This window comes from Trichosurus vulpecula, chromosome 2 (assembly GCF_011100635.1).
Source record: "Trichosurus vulpecula isolate mTriVul1 chromosome 2, mTriVul1.pri, whole genome shotgun sequence".
NCBI classification, from domain to species: Eukaryota; Metazoa; Chordata; class Mammalia; order Diprotodontia; family Phalangeridae; genus Trichosurus; species Trichosurus vulpecula.
This window is the reverse complement of record NC_050574.1, coordinates 110,246,958-110,264,783: the sequence shown is the minus strand read 5'-3', so window position 1 is coordinate 110,264,783 and position 17,826 is coordinate 110,246,958. Positions and strand designations below refer to the sequence as shown.

General features: G+C 39.6%; 1 protein-coding gene across 2 annotated transcripts in view; it reads right to left on the bottom strand.

Moving 5' to 3' along the window:
* Window positions 1-17,826, bottom strand: part of LOC118835785 (disks large homolog 2) — a 654,221-nt gene that overhangs the window by 468,640 nt on the left and 167,755 nt on the right. For both annotated transcript variants that reach the window (XM_036743051.1, XM_036743052.1), the window contains one exon: window positions 4,208-4,310. In XM_036743051.1, the coding sequence (XP_036598946.1) occupies window positions 4,208-4,310 (103 nt within the window). The remainder of the gene's footprint in view (window positions 1-4,207; window positions 4,311-17,826) is intronic.

The window sequence follows — 17,826 nt, the reverse complement described above, 5'->3', positions numbered from 1 at the left end:
CCTTTTATTAAAGGGCTGCACTTGAGGACCTAGAGGGCCATATGTGGCCTTGAGGCTGCAGCTTCCCCACCCCTGGCTAGCACAGTGCTAGGCACAGCATAGGTGCTTAATAAATATAGGATACATTGAAGCAGAAAATATATAGAAGATAAGCTCCTTGAGGGCAGGGACTATTTCCTGTTTGTCTTGTATCCCCAGTGTCTAGCACAATGCCTGGCACACAGAAGGCACTTAATAAATGTGTGCTGATTGATTTATTGCCACCAATCAGTTCTGCGGGAGATGAGTGAGGCTACATGGCACAAAGTTGGGTGTAATATACAGATGACACCTTTGGGGTAGAAGTGTTTAGTGGGAGCAATAGTTGCTCTCTCTCCTTTTTCTATTTCTCGCTGTCTCCATCTCTTTGTCTCTATCTCTGTCTTGGCTTTTTTGTCTCCATCTCTTCTACGTCCCTTTCTCTGTGTCTGTCTTTCTCCATCTTGTTGTGTCTCTGGCTCTGTTTCGGTCTCTCTCTACACGGCCCCTAAGGAACTGACAACCCTTCGCACTGCTCACTAGCTTCACTTGAATTTCAGGGAAATCAGGAAATCAACCTCAGTTAGGTTGATAACGATCTCTCTTTGAACATGACTGAAGTAAAATGTGTCCTCTGGAATAGGAAGTTGAATCTAAATGAAATGAATCTGCACTACAAAATAGGTTAAGCATTTCTTTGGGGGGAAATAAAGGCTGTTCTGCTACCTATCAGGACAGTCCCTTGTACTGACTGTGGTTTAAAATGGCTCTCCATGTTGAGTATCCAAGTTGATCCTCCTCCTTCTCTGCTATAGAAAAGCAGCGTGGCATAGTAGGTAGGGTGTTGGATTTGAAATCAGGCAGAACTGGGTTTAAATTCCATCTCTGATATTCACTAGCTGTGTGACCATGGCATGCCTCCTAACATCTCTCTAGGTCATCTTCTCTCCTCTCTCCCAGATATTACCCTGGTATTACCCTGATATTACCCTGACCAAGACTATTATAAGACCTTTCTAATTGGTCTTCCTGTCTCAAGTACATCTTAACCCCAATCCCTCCTACATTCAGTGACAAAGTACCAGGCCCATTCCCACCGCCCTACTACTAAATGAACACCTTTCCTCCTATGCCTTTTAACTGGCTGAACCCCATGCTTAGAATGATCTCTCTTCTCACCGCCATCTCCAGGCTTCCTTTCCTTCTTTCAAGACTAAGTTCAAATCCCACCTTCTGCAAAGGGCCTTTTCCAGTCTCACCCCCTCCCCATTCCTCCTAAAGTCTTCCCTTTGACTTTACCTTCCACTTAGACTGTAACAACCACACAACTTATAGGCACAGAGTTGTTGTATGTTGTCTTCCCCATTAGAATGTGAGCTCCATGACTGCAGAAACTGTTTTTTGTTTTGTTTTGTTTTAAATCATTCTTTGTATGCTATGTACTTAGCCGCCCTCTATATCACAGTAAGCTCTTAATTGCACGTTGACTTGGTTTAGCTAGCCGTTTGGCCTTGGGCAATGCACTAAGCTGTCTAGAACTCAGTGTCCTTAGTGAAATGAGGCAACTGAACTCAATAACTTCCAAGGTCTTTTCAGATCTATTACCCTATTTGTTGTAGATGCAAAGAAGGAAGAGAGAAAAACCTTAACTTTGCATAGCCTTTAGGAAACCACAAATACTTCATAATGAGTAGAACCAGGATTATAGGAGAACTCTGTTTTTAAGTTCTAGTTTGTCTTATGAGATGACTTAAATTGATGTTTTTGTGAATATTAAAACAGAAAAAAAATCAGTCAGGTTTTATGTAGGCCCTGAGTCATACTTCTACACAAATTTCAAACAATGGTAAATCAGGGCTCAGTTAAAATGACTATACAATCAAAAAAGTCAGGCCACACAAGCACATCCAATCTGTATTGTCTTTTTTTTTTCGGGGGGGGGAGGGGGGAAGGGAGAGGAAAGCAAACCTTTTTTTATTTATTTCTTGTTCATGTTTCTTTCTTTTTTTTTTTTTAAGAAGCTCTTTTAAAATCAATTTAGATGATCTTATAAGACATGTTCTGAAAATAGGCTCCTTGATAAAGTATAGCACTACATCTCAAATTAAGCAGATTGCTTAAAGGAATACAAGCTGGGCAACCACAGATCAGAGGACGGATGAAGATGTAAACTGATAGAACTAGGGCGTACTGGTCCTTTGTTGTAACCCATAAAGCCTGAAAGGATTTCTGTTCAAGGTTATTTGCACAGCTGTCCCAGCTCCTGTGACTTCCATTTGGGGGAGGGGAGGTCCTTAGGCATGAGGCTTCAGCCTTCACTATCTTATCAGCTCCTAGAATTCTATGAAGTAAATTCTTGGGCCATGAAAGAAGAGTCGGTAGGCATTTACCCCATGCCTTGGGTGTTAAAAGCAGGCAGTTGAAGGCTGCACAAAACTAACTACACAGAAAATGAAAGAATTGCTTAGAAAAGTCATGGCTTCTGGATGCTTTTTGAAGCCTAATTCATGCATCAAATCGCACTGACACAGGCCTCTTTGCCTGCCATTGTGATGTGGACACTTTATAGCCGCTCAGCCTCATTAGATGTCAGGCATGTGGACTGAAAGAAATTTGGACATCTCATGGACAGACTAGGGAAGAAATAAGTCTCTTGGTTTTTTCAAATAGGCATCTGAGTAATGGCGTTTACCCCTCTTTCCAGTCAGTTCTGGGGCTACTTCACTGTTCTGAAAGACAATGATTTTTTCTAATACAATGAAACATAATTCCATTTTTTTTCATTTGACTGTAGCTCCTTTGATCCTAGTATTTATATTTGTGCTGCAAAGGAAGGGATCCATGATGTCTCAAGGCAATGAATGGTCAACACACAGCATCACACAGCAAGCTAACAAAATGGACTTGGTTGAAAAGGAACCATTCTCTCTCTAGTTACATGGAAAACTTTCTACACTGACATCTTGTGTTTTCTTGTATTTCCCCCCTCCCCACCCTCCCTGTGCCTTGGGGAGAGGGAAGAAGTCAACCCTCCTTGATGCAACTTGTGGCACGTGGCTAGAATACTGGGCCTGGATCAGGAAGACCTGAGTTCCAATCCAGCTTCTGATACTAACTGCGTGACCCTGGTTTTGTTGTTTTTCAGTTATATCTAACTCTTCATGACCCCATGTGGGTTTTTTTGGCACGATCCTAGTGTGGCTTGCATTTCCTTCTCTAGTTCATTTACAGATGAGGAAACCAAGGAAAACAGGGTTAAGTGACTTGCCCAGGGTCACATAGCTAATAAGTATCTGAGGCCAGATTTGAACTCACAAAGATGACTCTTCCCGACCCATGGGAAGTCACTTAACCCTGCTTACTTCAGTTCCCTCACCTGTAAAATGAGCTGGAGAAGGAAATGATACAATACTCTAGTATCTTTGCCAAGAACCACCCCCCCACACAACACACAAAAATGGGGTCATGAAGAGTGGACAGTTGAAACAACTGAACAACAACTTCTTTGACAGCAGGCATTACTTTTTCATACTCTTATGGCACCTCATATATAACTGAATTAATCAAGGATCAGCCCCTTTTACTGAAAGATGCTTCTCTTCCCGTTGGATCAATGGTATGCCATTCTGGTCCTAGAAACAGAGGTTTTTAAATGTCTAAACCCACAGTTTGAGTAACTCCAAATTCCTCCAGCAGGCACAATAAAGGAATGACAGTAATTAACCAAAACTAGGAGTGGGAGAGTATAAGAAAAAAAGATTGTACGTCCATAAGTCATGTTAGCCATAAAGAGTTAAAGGAATACAGAAAGGAGAGAGATAGCTTACCAAACATGGTCTACTGTCACAGCATGGGTGACTCTTAATTCTTAATTACTTGTTTTTGTAGGTTCCATTACCAAGAGAACACTTATAATAGATATGAATGTAAAATAAATGAAACTAATGCCAGGTGCCATTTAATTAAATTCTTATTTTCAAGCAGACATTTCCAAATGCCTGGAAGCACAGAGGTAGTACACACAGGCAACTGTCAGTTCTTGAGGCTTGAATGATATGTTTTCCATTACCGATGCCTCTCCCATTATGGTTAGGAAAACATTACTGGTGATAACTGAGCATACTGTATCTGAGCATGCACATGCGTGCACACACACATTCAAAACTCAGAAGCCAGGCTCTAGACTGACCTTCAGGCTGGTATTGTGCTATGATCGTCACCGTCTGCCCTGCCCCCTTTAGGGCTGCTGCAGCCTGTTCGTGGGAGGCACCGCGAAGGTCAATGCCATTCACCTGCAAAAGAAGATGATGAAGATGTTTCACTAGGTGTGACAATATGAACACAGTAAAAAGGGAACTGCCTGGGAACCTAGGATGCAAAGAGGTTGGGTAAGTGAGGGTCCATGGCACACCTTGAACCTCTCCCCTCTTCTTTCTTACAGATTCAAAGGATATCCTAGCTGAAAGGCCACCTCAGCAATCATCTTGTGCAATCCATAACGGAAAAAGAATGCCTTCTCTTCAGGAGAACAATATGGCACAGAGAGTAAATAACAATAAAAATATGCAAAGTAAAAATGAAGTAATATGGGAGGGCACCAAAACTAGGAGGGAGGCATCAGAAGAGGCTGACACTTGACCTGAGACATGGAAGAAGCTAGTGATGCCAAGAGGCAGAAACGAGGGAGCACATTCCACCCATGGGTTGGTACCAATACCAACTCAAAAACATAGCGCTGGGAGATGGCATATAGTGTACAGGAAAAAACAAGAATGTCAGACTGGCTGGAATGCCAAGTATATGAGGGTAAGATATATACTTGGAAGGACAGGGTGGAGTCACAATGTGCAGGGCTTTAAATGCCAACTGGAGTTTGTGTTTTATCCTAGTAGAAATCGGGAGCTACTGAAGATTCTTGAACAGAGGAGATGTGTTGGTAAACTTCTGCTTCCATTCCTTTCCATTTTATTCCATTCCTTAGTCATTTAAGTTCCTGATGTCACCAGACAGTTACGATAGCACAAAACATTATTCTAGATGCTAGGGGAGATGAGAGGTGAATGATAATAATTACTCACATTTATTTAGTATTTAAAAAAACATGTTTTCTTCAGAACAACTCTATGAGGTAAATAGAAGAGATATTTTTAGATCCTCTTTTTTTTTAGCTGAGGAAAACTAGGCTCAGAGAGGTTAAATAACTAAGCCCCTAGGTGGCAAAGTCTTTGGACTCTTGGCCTTGGAATCTGGAATAGCTGAGCTCAAATACTACTTCAGATATTTACTAGCTTACTTTCTGATCTTGGACCTTAATTTGTAAACTGTGGGGACTGGGCTCAATGACCTCTAAGTTCCTTCCAGCTCTAAATCTGTGATTCTATGACGTTAGAGCAGAATTGGGCTAGATTGATGAGCCTAGGACTAGGGCTTTGCGCTAGAGTCCCAAATTCAGTGGGAGTTGACACCATCTGCAGGGCAGCTAGGTGGCTCAGTGGATGGACCATCGGGCCTAGAGTCAGGAAGACTCACTTCCCTATGTTCAAATATGGTCTCAGACACTTAGTAGCTGTGTGACTCTGGGCAAGTCACTTAACTTTGCCTCAGTTTCTTGCCAAGAAAACTCCTAATGGAGTCATGAAGAGTAGGACACAACTGAAACAACTGAATAACAACACCATCTGCAGTCCTTTAGCATTGTAGAAACAATGGTTTATCACCTATTTAGGGCTGTCCAAAATGCAGCCCGTGGGCCACATGTGGCCTGCAGTGTGATTTATGGGCCTGCCTACAAGCATAGACATTTACATAAATGCTTTAGTAAATAAAGCTGAGCTACCGCAGAGCTCTCACTAAAACGGCAAATCAAAATATATTGTCTATTGTTTCAATGAAAACCTAAGGTTGGACAGCCCTGACCTAATTAATAAAAACTGATTAAAACAGGAAGGTATCGAATGGATGGCTTCAGTGAGCTCTTTCCTCTCCCAGCCTTGCTCCCCATGGCTTATGCTGCAGCCTTTGAGGCTTTGTCTCTCCTCCAGCATAGGGAACTGTCCTGTCCCTTCCCCCACCCCACCCCACCCCACCCCCCGCCACCCCCCCTCCCCGCATATTATGGTACCTACCCCAAAGTGGGGTTTGTGATCATTGTGATGCAGTTCTGAATTATGGTTACTAAGGCCTTGTCCTTGGGGGTCACACAACTACTACACGTCAGAGACAGGATTTAATGCTAAGACTCTTGACCCTAGGGCCAGAATTGTTTCTATTTCACCTCTGAGTAAGACAGTAATCTTGACCTTGGCGTTTTCAACCTAACAGGGGGCTCCAACATATACATCATTGTAATAGAAAAGAGCAAAGGCACAAGAAAGATACAAACAGAATGCCACTTCCTGTGCCCTTCTGATGATGGAAAGATCATTGCCAACCAGTGAGTCTTCCCCAATGGGAGCAGATGGGAGAAGAGTGTGGGTAGGAGGAACTCCCAGGGACACAGCTTGGTTGGTAGGGGAATGGTTGTCACCCAAGTCTCTCTAGAATTGACTAGATTCACAAATCTGGCCTTCTTTCAGAGAGACATTAAAACCCATGTCTGGTAATATTTTTGTCTGGCTTCACTGGAAACTATTTCCTGCTTCCCTACCTCTGCTAGGATTTTAGTGTGTGCTGGAACTGGCTTATGCAAGTTGTCTAGGGCACTGGAATAGACACCTGCCATCCAAATAAGAAGAAAACAAAGTAAAAAAATTATATGCTGTTTAAAAGAAAAGAAAGACCAGGGTAATGAGGAATGACAAATATGGACTCATAAATTAATGCATATTAGGGGTATCATTTGTGGTGTCTATTTTTTTAAAAATTGGAAGTGGGTCACTTCTTCTCCAAACCCACAACAAAAATCAGCAATACAGCCCTGTCCCCTGGGGCCTGACTGCAAAATCCTGTGTCTGATTCCTGAATGAATTTGACTGTCTTCTTTCTGATGCATGCTTCCAGAATGAATTTTGACAATTTGGAATCAAGAATGCCTGGAGCTGATATCACTCCTTCTCTTCTCTCTCTCTCTCTCTCTCTCTCTCTCTCTCCCCCCTTCTGTCTCCTCTCCCTCCCTCCCTCTCTCTGTCTCTCTTCTCTCTCTCTCTCTCTCTCTCTCTACCCCCAGTATTGGTTTCTATGGTGAAAGGAGGGCAGAAAGCTTTAAAAAAAACTAAAACAAAATATTGCCAGTTAAAGGTCATTCTTAAATATAATTGGGGGTAGGAAACAAAAACAAAATCTTTCTGGGAGTGTATTTTATGCCCATTTACCCCAGTTCTCTAGTCTAGGGAAGATTGTTTAATGATTTTTTTGCCCCTTCCTCTCCCAGGGCATACTCCCAGAATGGGGAATTTGGGATGATTATATTGCAAGCCAAAATGCATCATCTTTCTGAACTGTGATCTTTTTAGAGATCTTGGAGATCCTGACCTTAAAATCCAACATCAGAGAGCTGGAAGGATCTTGAAATCCCTTCCAGAGACTGGTCCAGAGCCCTGCCCTTCTGTAAATGGACATCTCACCCCTCCAGCTTATTCTTTTCTTGCATATTTACAGAGATATTATTTTATCCTTATCTCCACTCCCCCATAATTCTTATATTCACCTGATTGGCCACCTGCTTTTAGGTGAACTTGTTTCCATTTCTTTGGTCTTCTGTGGCACAGTGAGCAATTCTTCATGAGACCAAAGAATCATAAATTGATAATTGGAAATGATCTTTGAGGTCACTAAAGAGTTTCAACCCTATCACTATATAATTGAAGAAACTGAGGCCCAGAGAGGTTAGGTAACTTACCCAAAGTTACCCAGGTAGTAAGTAGCAGAGCCTGAAATTGAAGCCAGGGCTTCTGACTCCCAAACTAGCATCCTTCCCACTATATCACATCAACCTCCTTCTAAAATCTCACCATCTATCTGATGGGAGTCATTAACAATCTCTCACCTTGATCTACCTTAACTAGACAGGTATTTCTTTAACTTTATCTTAAAGAAAGTCCTTTTATTTTTCTTCCTTTTAAAAATTCTGGCAAATTTCCTTATTCTTCCTAAAGCACAGAGGTGACTGAAAAGTAGCATATTGGCAAATGTGAGCAACTTGCAGTCAGAAATCCTATAAAGGTGTCATCTCTGCATCTGGTCCACAGCAAAGTCTTGCATCCAGTCCGGCCACGACTCCTCAGGCAACTTCTCTTCTGCTCAAGCAGCCTTCTCATTTTGGCAACACTTCTGCCCCATGGTCTTGTTCCTTAATTGGTGAATTCCTCTCCAAACCTCTATTTGAGGAAGTACCCACCCTAGCCACTCTCACTTCAAACCTGGTTCAGTCCACAATTCTTCACCTTGCCCCTGCAGGGGTACCTTATCCTTCCCTTTTTTTGGCTCCCTTTAATGCGTTCTCATTAGAATGTAAACTCTTTGGGGGCAGGGATTGTTTCTCTTTTGGTTTATATTTTGCAAAATACATTGCTTAGGACAAAGCTTGGTACATAGTATGAGATTAATAAATGTCTGTCTCTCTGTCTATCTCTGTCTCTCTCAATCAACAAATATTTATTAAGCACATGTTATCTGCCAGGCACTGTGCTGGGTGCTAGGGATATAAGTACTGAGAGAAATGATCATTAAATAACTAATTGTTAATATTGGAGAGACACAGGATTTTTTTTTCTTTTTGAAACTTTATTCTCTGCTAAGCCAAGCCAGCATCTAAAAGACATTGCTGATAATGAGACTGAATAAACTTTTTCCTTAATCTTGTTAAGACTCCACCCAGGTGAGGAAGCCCATGGAGTTCTACTCAGGTTTGAATACATAAATGCCCAATGTGTGTGTGTGTGTGTGTGTGTGTGTGTGTGTGTGTGTGCCAGCCTATAATTAGAATAGATCTGCCTCTCATTATAATATTTATTCTCTCTCATTTCTTGTTAACCAATCAGATTAGACTGCCACCCTCAGCAACATTTACTCTTCCCAGGGTATATAAGAATCGAGTGGGTTCTATGAAGGGTCTTCAGCATTCCAGACTGTCACTAACCCCCCCCCCTTTTATTAATTACATGCTAGAATAACTAATAAAATGGACTAATTACCCAGAAATTATGTCTCTTGAACTTTTTATACCTCATAGTACAATGATTGAAATAATCAATACTTGCAAAGAGCTTAAATTCTAGTGGAGAAGATTTTATATGTGTGTGTGTGTGTGTGTGTGTGTGTGTGTGTGTGTGTATGTGTATATGTATATATAGAATAAACAGTAGTTAAATAATTTGACAGGGAGATGATAGTGTATGATTTTTAGCAAATCAGTAAAGATTTCCTCCTAACTCCCCAAGCATATTGCTAACATATTCAACCCACCAGCAATCATTATTTCCAGGCCTTTTTCCCCCCTGCTAAACTGATTGGTGTTAGTTGTGGTTTGGCTATATGGCCTACCTTTTACTTACTCCTGCTAAATTTCTTTCTAGTTGTATCTAAATTATCAGGGTCAAAGGCTTTATTTCCTAAGTTTCAGCATAAAAGAAACTGATTTCCGTCTCAGAAACATTTTTTAGAAACGGTTTTTAAAAATACGTTTCTCCAATGATATAACTTGCTTTCAAATGCCAACTGTACCGTAGCTCTATTAATTTGTTATCTACACTTCATTCTACCATCCTTACCATTTCCTATACACAGGCCAATAATAGTGATCAAGTCAGTGATTACCTGAGAGGGTAAATAGGCCCATGAGACCCAGCCTTGGATGGAAACCCAAGAGATCATCTAATCCATCTAATCCCTCCCTGAATAACTCCAATATATTAATTATCTAAGAAAGATTAAAGTAATTCCTGATTGTGAAGCTTTGCAAGGATAAAGATGCCACAATCTCCCTTTGCCTAACAATGTTTTATGTGGTTCTAGTTGGAGTCTTCTTCTAAAGATTCATTCTTCTAGGTTAATAGAGAAGCTTAACTTTCACTGTATGCCTTGTAATACAGTCTGTATCTACATAAAGGCAGGCCTCAGCTTCTCTGCTCTAAAATAACCTCATCCCTTTAAAACTTTTTTAAAAAACTATAGAATCATGAATTTTCAAGTTGTTGGTCTTTGAAATTATCTAGTCCAACTACTTGTTTATTGTCCCCCTCAATAGATTATGAGCTCCATGAGGGCAGGGACTGTTGTTAGTGTCTCTTTGTATCCTCAGTGCTTAGCATGGAGCCTGGCAGTAGGTACATAATGAATGCTTATTGACTATTGAATATTTCCTTTTGGCAAGGACCCATCTCCAGTCAGTGGGTATTCAATTTCTGCCTAAATATTTATTCTCCCATGAGTCAGTGTATTACAACACAGTATAGGTCTACATGTTAGAGTGTTAATAATAATAACAACTCATATATCTATTGCTTTAAATTTTGCAAAGCACCTTCCTCATATGTGTGTGAAATGAATTATTGTCACGATTGTGCTTATTACATCTATCCCAGACCTTCCCGAAAGAGACCTGTAACCACTCAAAAGAATTTGGCCTGACCACCAGTGGAGAAAAAGAAAAAACAGACGGATGAAGAATATCTTTTATCCTGATTAAAATATGCATCTGGAAAGAAAACCCATGGAGTTTGTATATCAGTATGCATATCTGGGACCTACAGTAGAGTTGGATGAGTTGAAGAAGAGGACAAGAGCAGGCTGGATTGTCTTGGGGAAATTCCAAAGATCCTTTAATGATTCCAACCTTCCCATGATGCATATTTCTAATAACATTCTCCTCATGTTGGAGTATGTTGTAAACATCTCTTTCAAAATGCAAAAACTAATTCTTGACACTGTATTCTAAGAATGGCCTGAGAAATGTAGAGAGGAGCAGGAAAATTAGGAATAAATTTTGTTTGGTTTTGATTCGTGGATGGCCTAAAGAATAAGTAGACAGATTATATAGGCACTTTATGTGGTGTGATTATGAGGGTTACAGGCAAAAACATCGCATTTTATCTTCACAGAAACCCTGGGAATTAGGCAGGTCAGATATCATCATTCTCAGTTCCTAGATGAGGTAACTGAGGCTAAACAAAGTTAAGTGAAAAACTACTAAGTAATAGAGTCAGGATTTGACCCTGGGTCTGCAGATTCCAAGTCCTGTGCTTTTTGTACCAATGCCTGAAAGGCTATCAACTGAAAGATTCTGATTAATGCCTAAGCAGCAGCTTCGATGAAAAGCTCTCGTCTTACATCCTCCTATTAACAGAGCAGAGAGGAGCGGCACAGTGTCCTATGGTGATGGCCATGCAAAAACAGCCATTCATGAGGGGGTTCAGCATTATTCCCACACACCGCCAGTGGTGATCTTTAGCAGTGCCCTGGAGGAGCTTAAGAACAGCAAGGATCATTTCAACGGCTTGACCTATGTGTACATCTGACAAGCCTGTCCTCCAGTCAGATCTATTTCAAATCCCAGCTTTTTACATTTTCACTTGCTTGATGGCAGGGACCATGGCAGTATCTATGCTATATGTGGTATCTTGGCAACTCAGGGCCTAATAAAGAGCTATTATTAGCACTAATCAAATTTGGACAATAATTTCAGTACATTTATCTTGGAAAAAACAGTAGCTAAGAGCTACAAATGAAAATGGATTTTTAATAATGAAAAATACAATTGGATTTTCTTGTGGGATTCCATCTAATAATTGGCACAAGACTTCAATTAAAATAACTAAGGTACAGAACACAGGGGACTGGTACTAGCAAATGATTTCATACTTGGGGGTAGGAAACTAGGGCAGAATCTAAAGTGACCTCATCCTCCATTAGGTAAAAGAAAGAAATTAAAACAAGCCTGATGCATCCATGTGAACAGATTGTATTTTCAGCATCATCTTAGGAGTGCATACATGGCATGAAGGGTAAGAAGTGTTGACATACATAGGGGAAGCATTGCCATTGGGCCTTTCTCTTCACTTAGGGCCAAGGCCAATGTGAACACTCCCTAGAGTGTCCTTGCACATTTGGCCATGCTCTATGCAGTCACAGAAGAGATATCTTTACTCTTTACTACAACTAATACCTCTACCCATATCCTTGATTCCAGTCCCTCTTGCCTCCTTCATGATCTTGCTCCAGGAGAAATCCTCTATCACGTATTTCTTCTTTCCCACTGTCTCTCCTTCCCATCTAGAAATATATTCTCTGCTCCTAAAAAAATACCCCCCTTTGACATTTTTTTTTCTTTCCAACAACTCTCTTACCCCTTTCCTTCCCTTCATGGTTGAACTTCTTGGAAAAAAACTGCTTACTACCAATGTTTCTACATTTTCCTAAACCCTTTGCAATCTGGATTCTGCCTTATGAATCTCTTGAAGCCGTTCTTTCTAAAGTCACCCAATATCACTTACTCATTCACAATGAATTCAAGTCAGCAGGCCTGATAAATTACATCAGGGGACTGAAAGAACTAGAATATATGTTTGTTGAGTTTCTGTTAGCAACTTTTGAAAATTTGTGGAGACCAGATAAAGATCCATAGCATTAGACATGGGAGAGAAGTTATTTATGCATTATACCAGATTAAGTGTATTGAACACAGATGTTTATTCTGATTTTTTTAAATGGAAAGAGGTTGGAATCTCCAAATTATAGGAGAGTTATCACGACTTTATATAACCCTGGAAAAAATGCGATAATATATTAAAGGAAGGGCTTATGAATATATGAAAAAGGAACAGTGATCACTAAGAGCCAACATGGTTTCATCAATGACACATAGTGCCAGACTATCCTCATTGATTTTTTAATGGTAACTAGATAAGTAGATCAGGGATGTGGTGAATACATAGCATACGTGAAGCATCTGACAAATATTTCAAGCTCCTCTTGTGAAGAAGATAGAGACATGTAAACTGAAATTGGGTACAACCACATGGGGACCCTAGGACAACTAGAATAGTATAGGTCTACTCTGATCCAAAAACTAAAACATAATGCACACAATATGACATTAAATACAGATTTTCAGAATTTCATGGGAAAACTTCAAGTTTTCTGGGTAGAGATGATCACCAACTGAATGTCTATACTACAATTATTCTTAGAACACAAAATGTGAACTAGCCAGGTCTTCATAAGGGTCAAAATCAGGTAAAGAAAAAAAACCATAAAGAATAGTCAAATATTTAACTCTGAATCCCTCTCCTGCCTGCCAGTGACCTGTCTCTATTTTCCTCTCCAGTCTGTAGTCTCAAACTTTATTCTTTCTGACTGAGATTTGAGCCACAGTTTGGTAATTAGACTTTGGTCTTCTATGTTCCTTTAATTGGATTGGCAAATTGCCTTAGACGTAATGGATTGCTGACCTCCCTTCCTGTTGGATCGGGATTTGAAAAACCCAGGTTTATGTCCTGGTTCTTTTATTGACTAGTTATGTGACCTAGGACAAAACATGGCTTCTCTAAGTCTCAGTTTCCTCATCTTTAAAATGGGGATGATAATAATTCCATTATCCAGCTCCCAGAGCTGTGCTGAGCATCAAATTACATAGTGTGTGGACAAAGAGACAAACGTTTATTAAACACCTACTATGCGCCAGAAGTTGTGTTAAGCACTTTGTATTGATATACTTTAAATCATCTTTTCCAATTAAAAAATATTTATTTTCTTTCCCCCTCGCTTCCCCCTACTGAAAAGAAGATAATAAACTCCTCTTGATAAGTATGAATAGTTAATATTATCATATTTTTATTATTTATTATATTATGTATTATATCCCATATTTAGAATAGTATTCAAGATTTGAGGTCAGGGGTTATTTAATTCTTTATTGTATGTTCACCATCCATAGTACAATGCTTTGCACATTAAAAAAAGGCTTAGCTGTTTACAGTATTTAATTTAGTTAAATTGGCTCAACAGGAAGGACCTGGGTCACTTTCCTTGGTATACAGGAAGTGAGGAGAATTTGCTTGCCCAAGATAAAACTCCATCTCTCAAAGAAGATTCAGCATCAGAATCATACAATATTTAAAGAAATGTGCAATATACACAGTCATCATCACTATTGTCAGTATAATGCATTTAGATTTGCAAAGCACCTTACAAATATTATTTCATTTAATTCATCACAGATATTTAGGGGAAAAGCATCTTTAATGGTAAGGACACTGGGAATAGGTGCTAGTTCTAGCTACTCTCCCAGGTATTGGCCCTCCTGTAATAGAAGTAGGTTGGACTAGATGGTTTCTAAAGGGTCTTTCCCCCCCCCAATTTAAAATTCTCTGTTCAATGTTGGCTTGAAAAAAAGAACAGTCAATCTCTAAAATGTAAGAGCTTTTTGTTTGTTTAATATCCCCCAAACCACTTTTCAGTGTGGACAAACTAAATTGTATTTGAAGTTGAAATTTCTAATTAAGTTTACATCTCTTGCTAGAGGCTGCTGCTCTTGCTAAAGACTAATAACATTTCTGACAGTAGCAGAGAAAAAGATGCAGACCTAAATTCATCTACATTTCTCGGAGGAGGGGCAGAAAATGGATAACCTAACCCACTAAAAAACTAGCTTTTTTTTGGGGGGGTGGAATGGGATGAGCGTGGGGGCTTACACAAAACCCTAGATTCTTGGAGCTGCATGAGACCTCAGGAATCCAAACCATACCTAAAATGCCCTTTAGAACATTCCTGGCAAGTGGTCACCCAATCAAAGATGTCCATAAAGTGAAATTTGCTTCCTCCCAAGGAAGCAGTACATTCCACTCTCGCACTACTCTAGCTATTAGAGAGTTATTCCTTACACTGAGCTGCAATCTGCATTCCTGAATGTTCCACCCATTGCTCCTGGTTCTGTTCTCTAAGGCCTAGCAGAATATATACAAATCTCTCTCTTCCGCATGATAGCCCTTCAGATACTTGAAACCAGCTATTATGTATGATCTTCTCGAGGATCAATGTTTCCCATGTCCTTTAGCTGAACTTCCAGCACTTAGCACAGTACTTGGCACACAGAAGGTGTTTAATAAATGTTTATTGACTGACTCTGATACTCCTTTCACTATCCCGGTCAGCCTCCTCCGTAAACACACCTGTTTGTCATTGTCTTTCCCAAAATGCAGTGCCTAGAATTGAACCTAATGATAAATATGTGATCTGAGCAAGGAAGAATACAGGCTAGAGCTCCCTCATTCTGGACACTTCATTTCTATCAATGTAGCCTAAGGTCACATTAGCTGACATTTCATACTCTTGACTTATAATACACTTGCAATCCACTAAAAGCCCTAGAGTTTTTTCAACCAAGCTGCTGTCAAGTCATGCCTTACCCATTCAGAACATATGCGAGTCATTTTTCTAAACTCAGGCACAGGACTTTATTTATCATTATTTTATTTGGACCATTGCTTTAATATGTCAAGTTCCTTTTTGATCCTGACTGCAGCCAATGTATTAATTGTCTTTTCCCTCTTCGGGTCAGCCAATACCAAAGACTGATGAAAGTGTAGAACAGTATAGGACCAAAGACATATCTCTGGGGCATTCCCCTAGAAATCTTTCTCCGAGCTGATATTCATTCTGTAATAACTACTTACTCTGTGGTTCAAGTCAATCAACCAGTGCCAAACCCATGCAACTTCTATCACTTAAGTCACATGGTTTATATTTGTCTACAAGTACAACATGAGAGAATCTGTTAAATGTTTTACTACACATTAATGCATTAATGCATAACTGTGAATTGGTCTCACTATTCTGGAAGGATATTTGGAACTATGTCTCAAAAGTCACTAAATTGTACATGCCTTTTGCTAGGCCTGTCTCCAAAGAGATCAAAGAAAGAGGAAAAGGATCCATTTGTATAAAAATATTTGTAGCACCTCTTTTTGTGATGACAGGGAACTGGAGACTGATGGGATACCCAATAGTTGGAAAATCACTAAACAAATGATGGCATGTAAATGTAATTGAATAATACTTGCTGTATTAAGAAATGAAGGGCTAGATTTAGAGAAACCTGGTGAGTCTTATATGAACTGATGCATAGTGAAGTAAGACATCCCAGTGTATTGTATGTAAAGAATTCCACTAGTGAAGTTAAAATCTATTTTTCAAAATAATATCTGGGGTACCATATGAGTCTATATTTAAGGGCTTATATTAGTAACAAATTGCAATTATCATGGTTGTAGTCTTTTTGTTTCTGCTGGTCAAGAACAATATAAAATGGGGTGACCAAATATCCTTTGGCATAATGTTTCACTTTCCTTGAGGAATATGATTAAACAAATTCTGCCAACTCCTTTATTTGCCTCTCCAAGGAGAAGCCTCTTCTTCCATTTAGCTGCAACCTTTTTTCTGGTTTTATCTACCAGGAGAATATAAAAAATTGATGGTTCAGTTCTTCTAATAATCTGACAATTGATTGATGATTAGAAAAAGAGTGCCAATAGTTAATTTAATGTTAATAGATAGTTCAAAAACTATGAGTTTTTTTGTTTTTAGTATCCTCTAGCGTTCTTTTCAGAATTCCATCACAATCACTATTGAAGCCCCAGGAACTGTCTAGAACTGACAGCCATTTAAAATTTTCCTTTATTTAATAGGTTGCCATGGCCAAAGAATTTATCCCTTTGTGGCCAGTGTAATGGCAATGAGCCTATACATCCTTAGCTAGGTTAGTACTTGGAGAACAGATATGGTTTGTAGATAGTACTTTACTCTGTGTCAGAGACTGAAGAGAAAGGGGAATATTACTGAGAATTTGAAAAAATCCAAGTCAAGAGACAGTTTGATTCTCAGTAACTAAATGTTTAGGTTGGCCCAAGACACCATTATAAAAAGTTTGTTGGCAATGTGTCTCATGTTTGAGAAGCAAAAAAGGCAAAAAAGCCTGTAGGATGTTCAGAGGTTTTACACCTATAGATTATGATTCTTTTTTCATGAAGAGAGTTGGGAGGTAATGGAATTGATAAGCACTAAATATCACATATACAGAGAAAATGAAATAGAGTTTATTTTCACAGAATGAAAATAACTGGTTCCTGACATGGGAGTCATATTAGATTCAGTTTGACTAATTAGAACAAAGATTGGTGCCCTAATAGGTGCAATAGCTTCAACCTGGCCTGTTCAAACAAAGAGTACAGTCTTGAGAATTAGGAAATGGAAAAAAGGTAACTGAGTGACTAGAGCACCGGCCCTGGAGTCAGGAGGACCTGAGTTCAAATCTGGCCTCAGACACTTGACACATGTACTAGCTGTGTGAGCTTGGGCAAGTCACTTAACCCCAATTGCCCTGCCAAAAAAGACAGAAAAAAAGAAGTCTAATGAATAGAAAGCAGTCTCTATTATGATGAGGCCCAAAGTGTCTAGAAACCACCTCAGACAGCAAATACAAGCTCTCTGCATCAAACACGGGGACGGTAAGGACAACATTTCAAGCATTAAATCAAAATTTATTCAGCACAGAAAATGTGCTAGAGATTGTGCTAGGTGCTGATGATACAAAGACGAAAAGACAGGCCCTAACCTCAAGGGACAAAGGCAAGTGTGGTATAATATAAAGAACATTGGTTTCAGAACCAAAAACCTTGAGTGGGATTCTTACCCCTTATTCCTCTTAACTCTGTAAACAGGGATAAATTACTACAAGTCTCTAATCCCTATTAGAATGAAAGATCCTTGAGGCCAGGAATGTTTTTATTTTTTGCATTGTATTCTCACCATCTAGCATAGGCTTTGCCAATAGTAGCACTTAACAAATGTTTGTGGAACTGAACTGGACCTCATAAT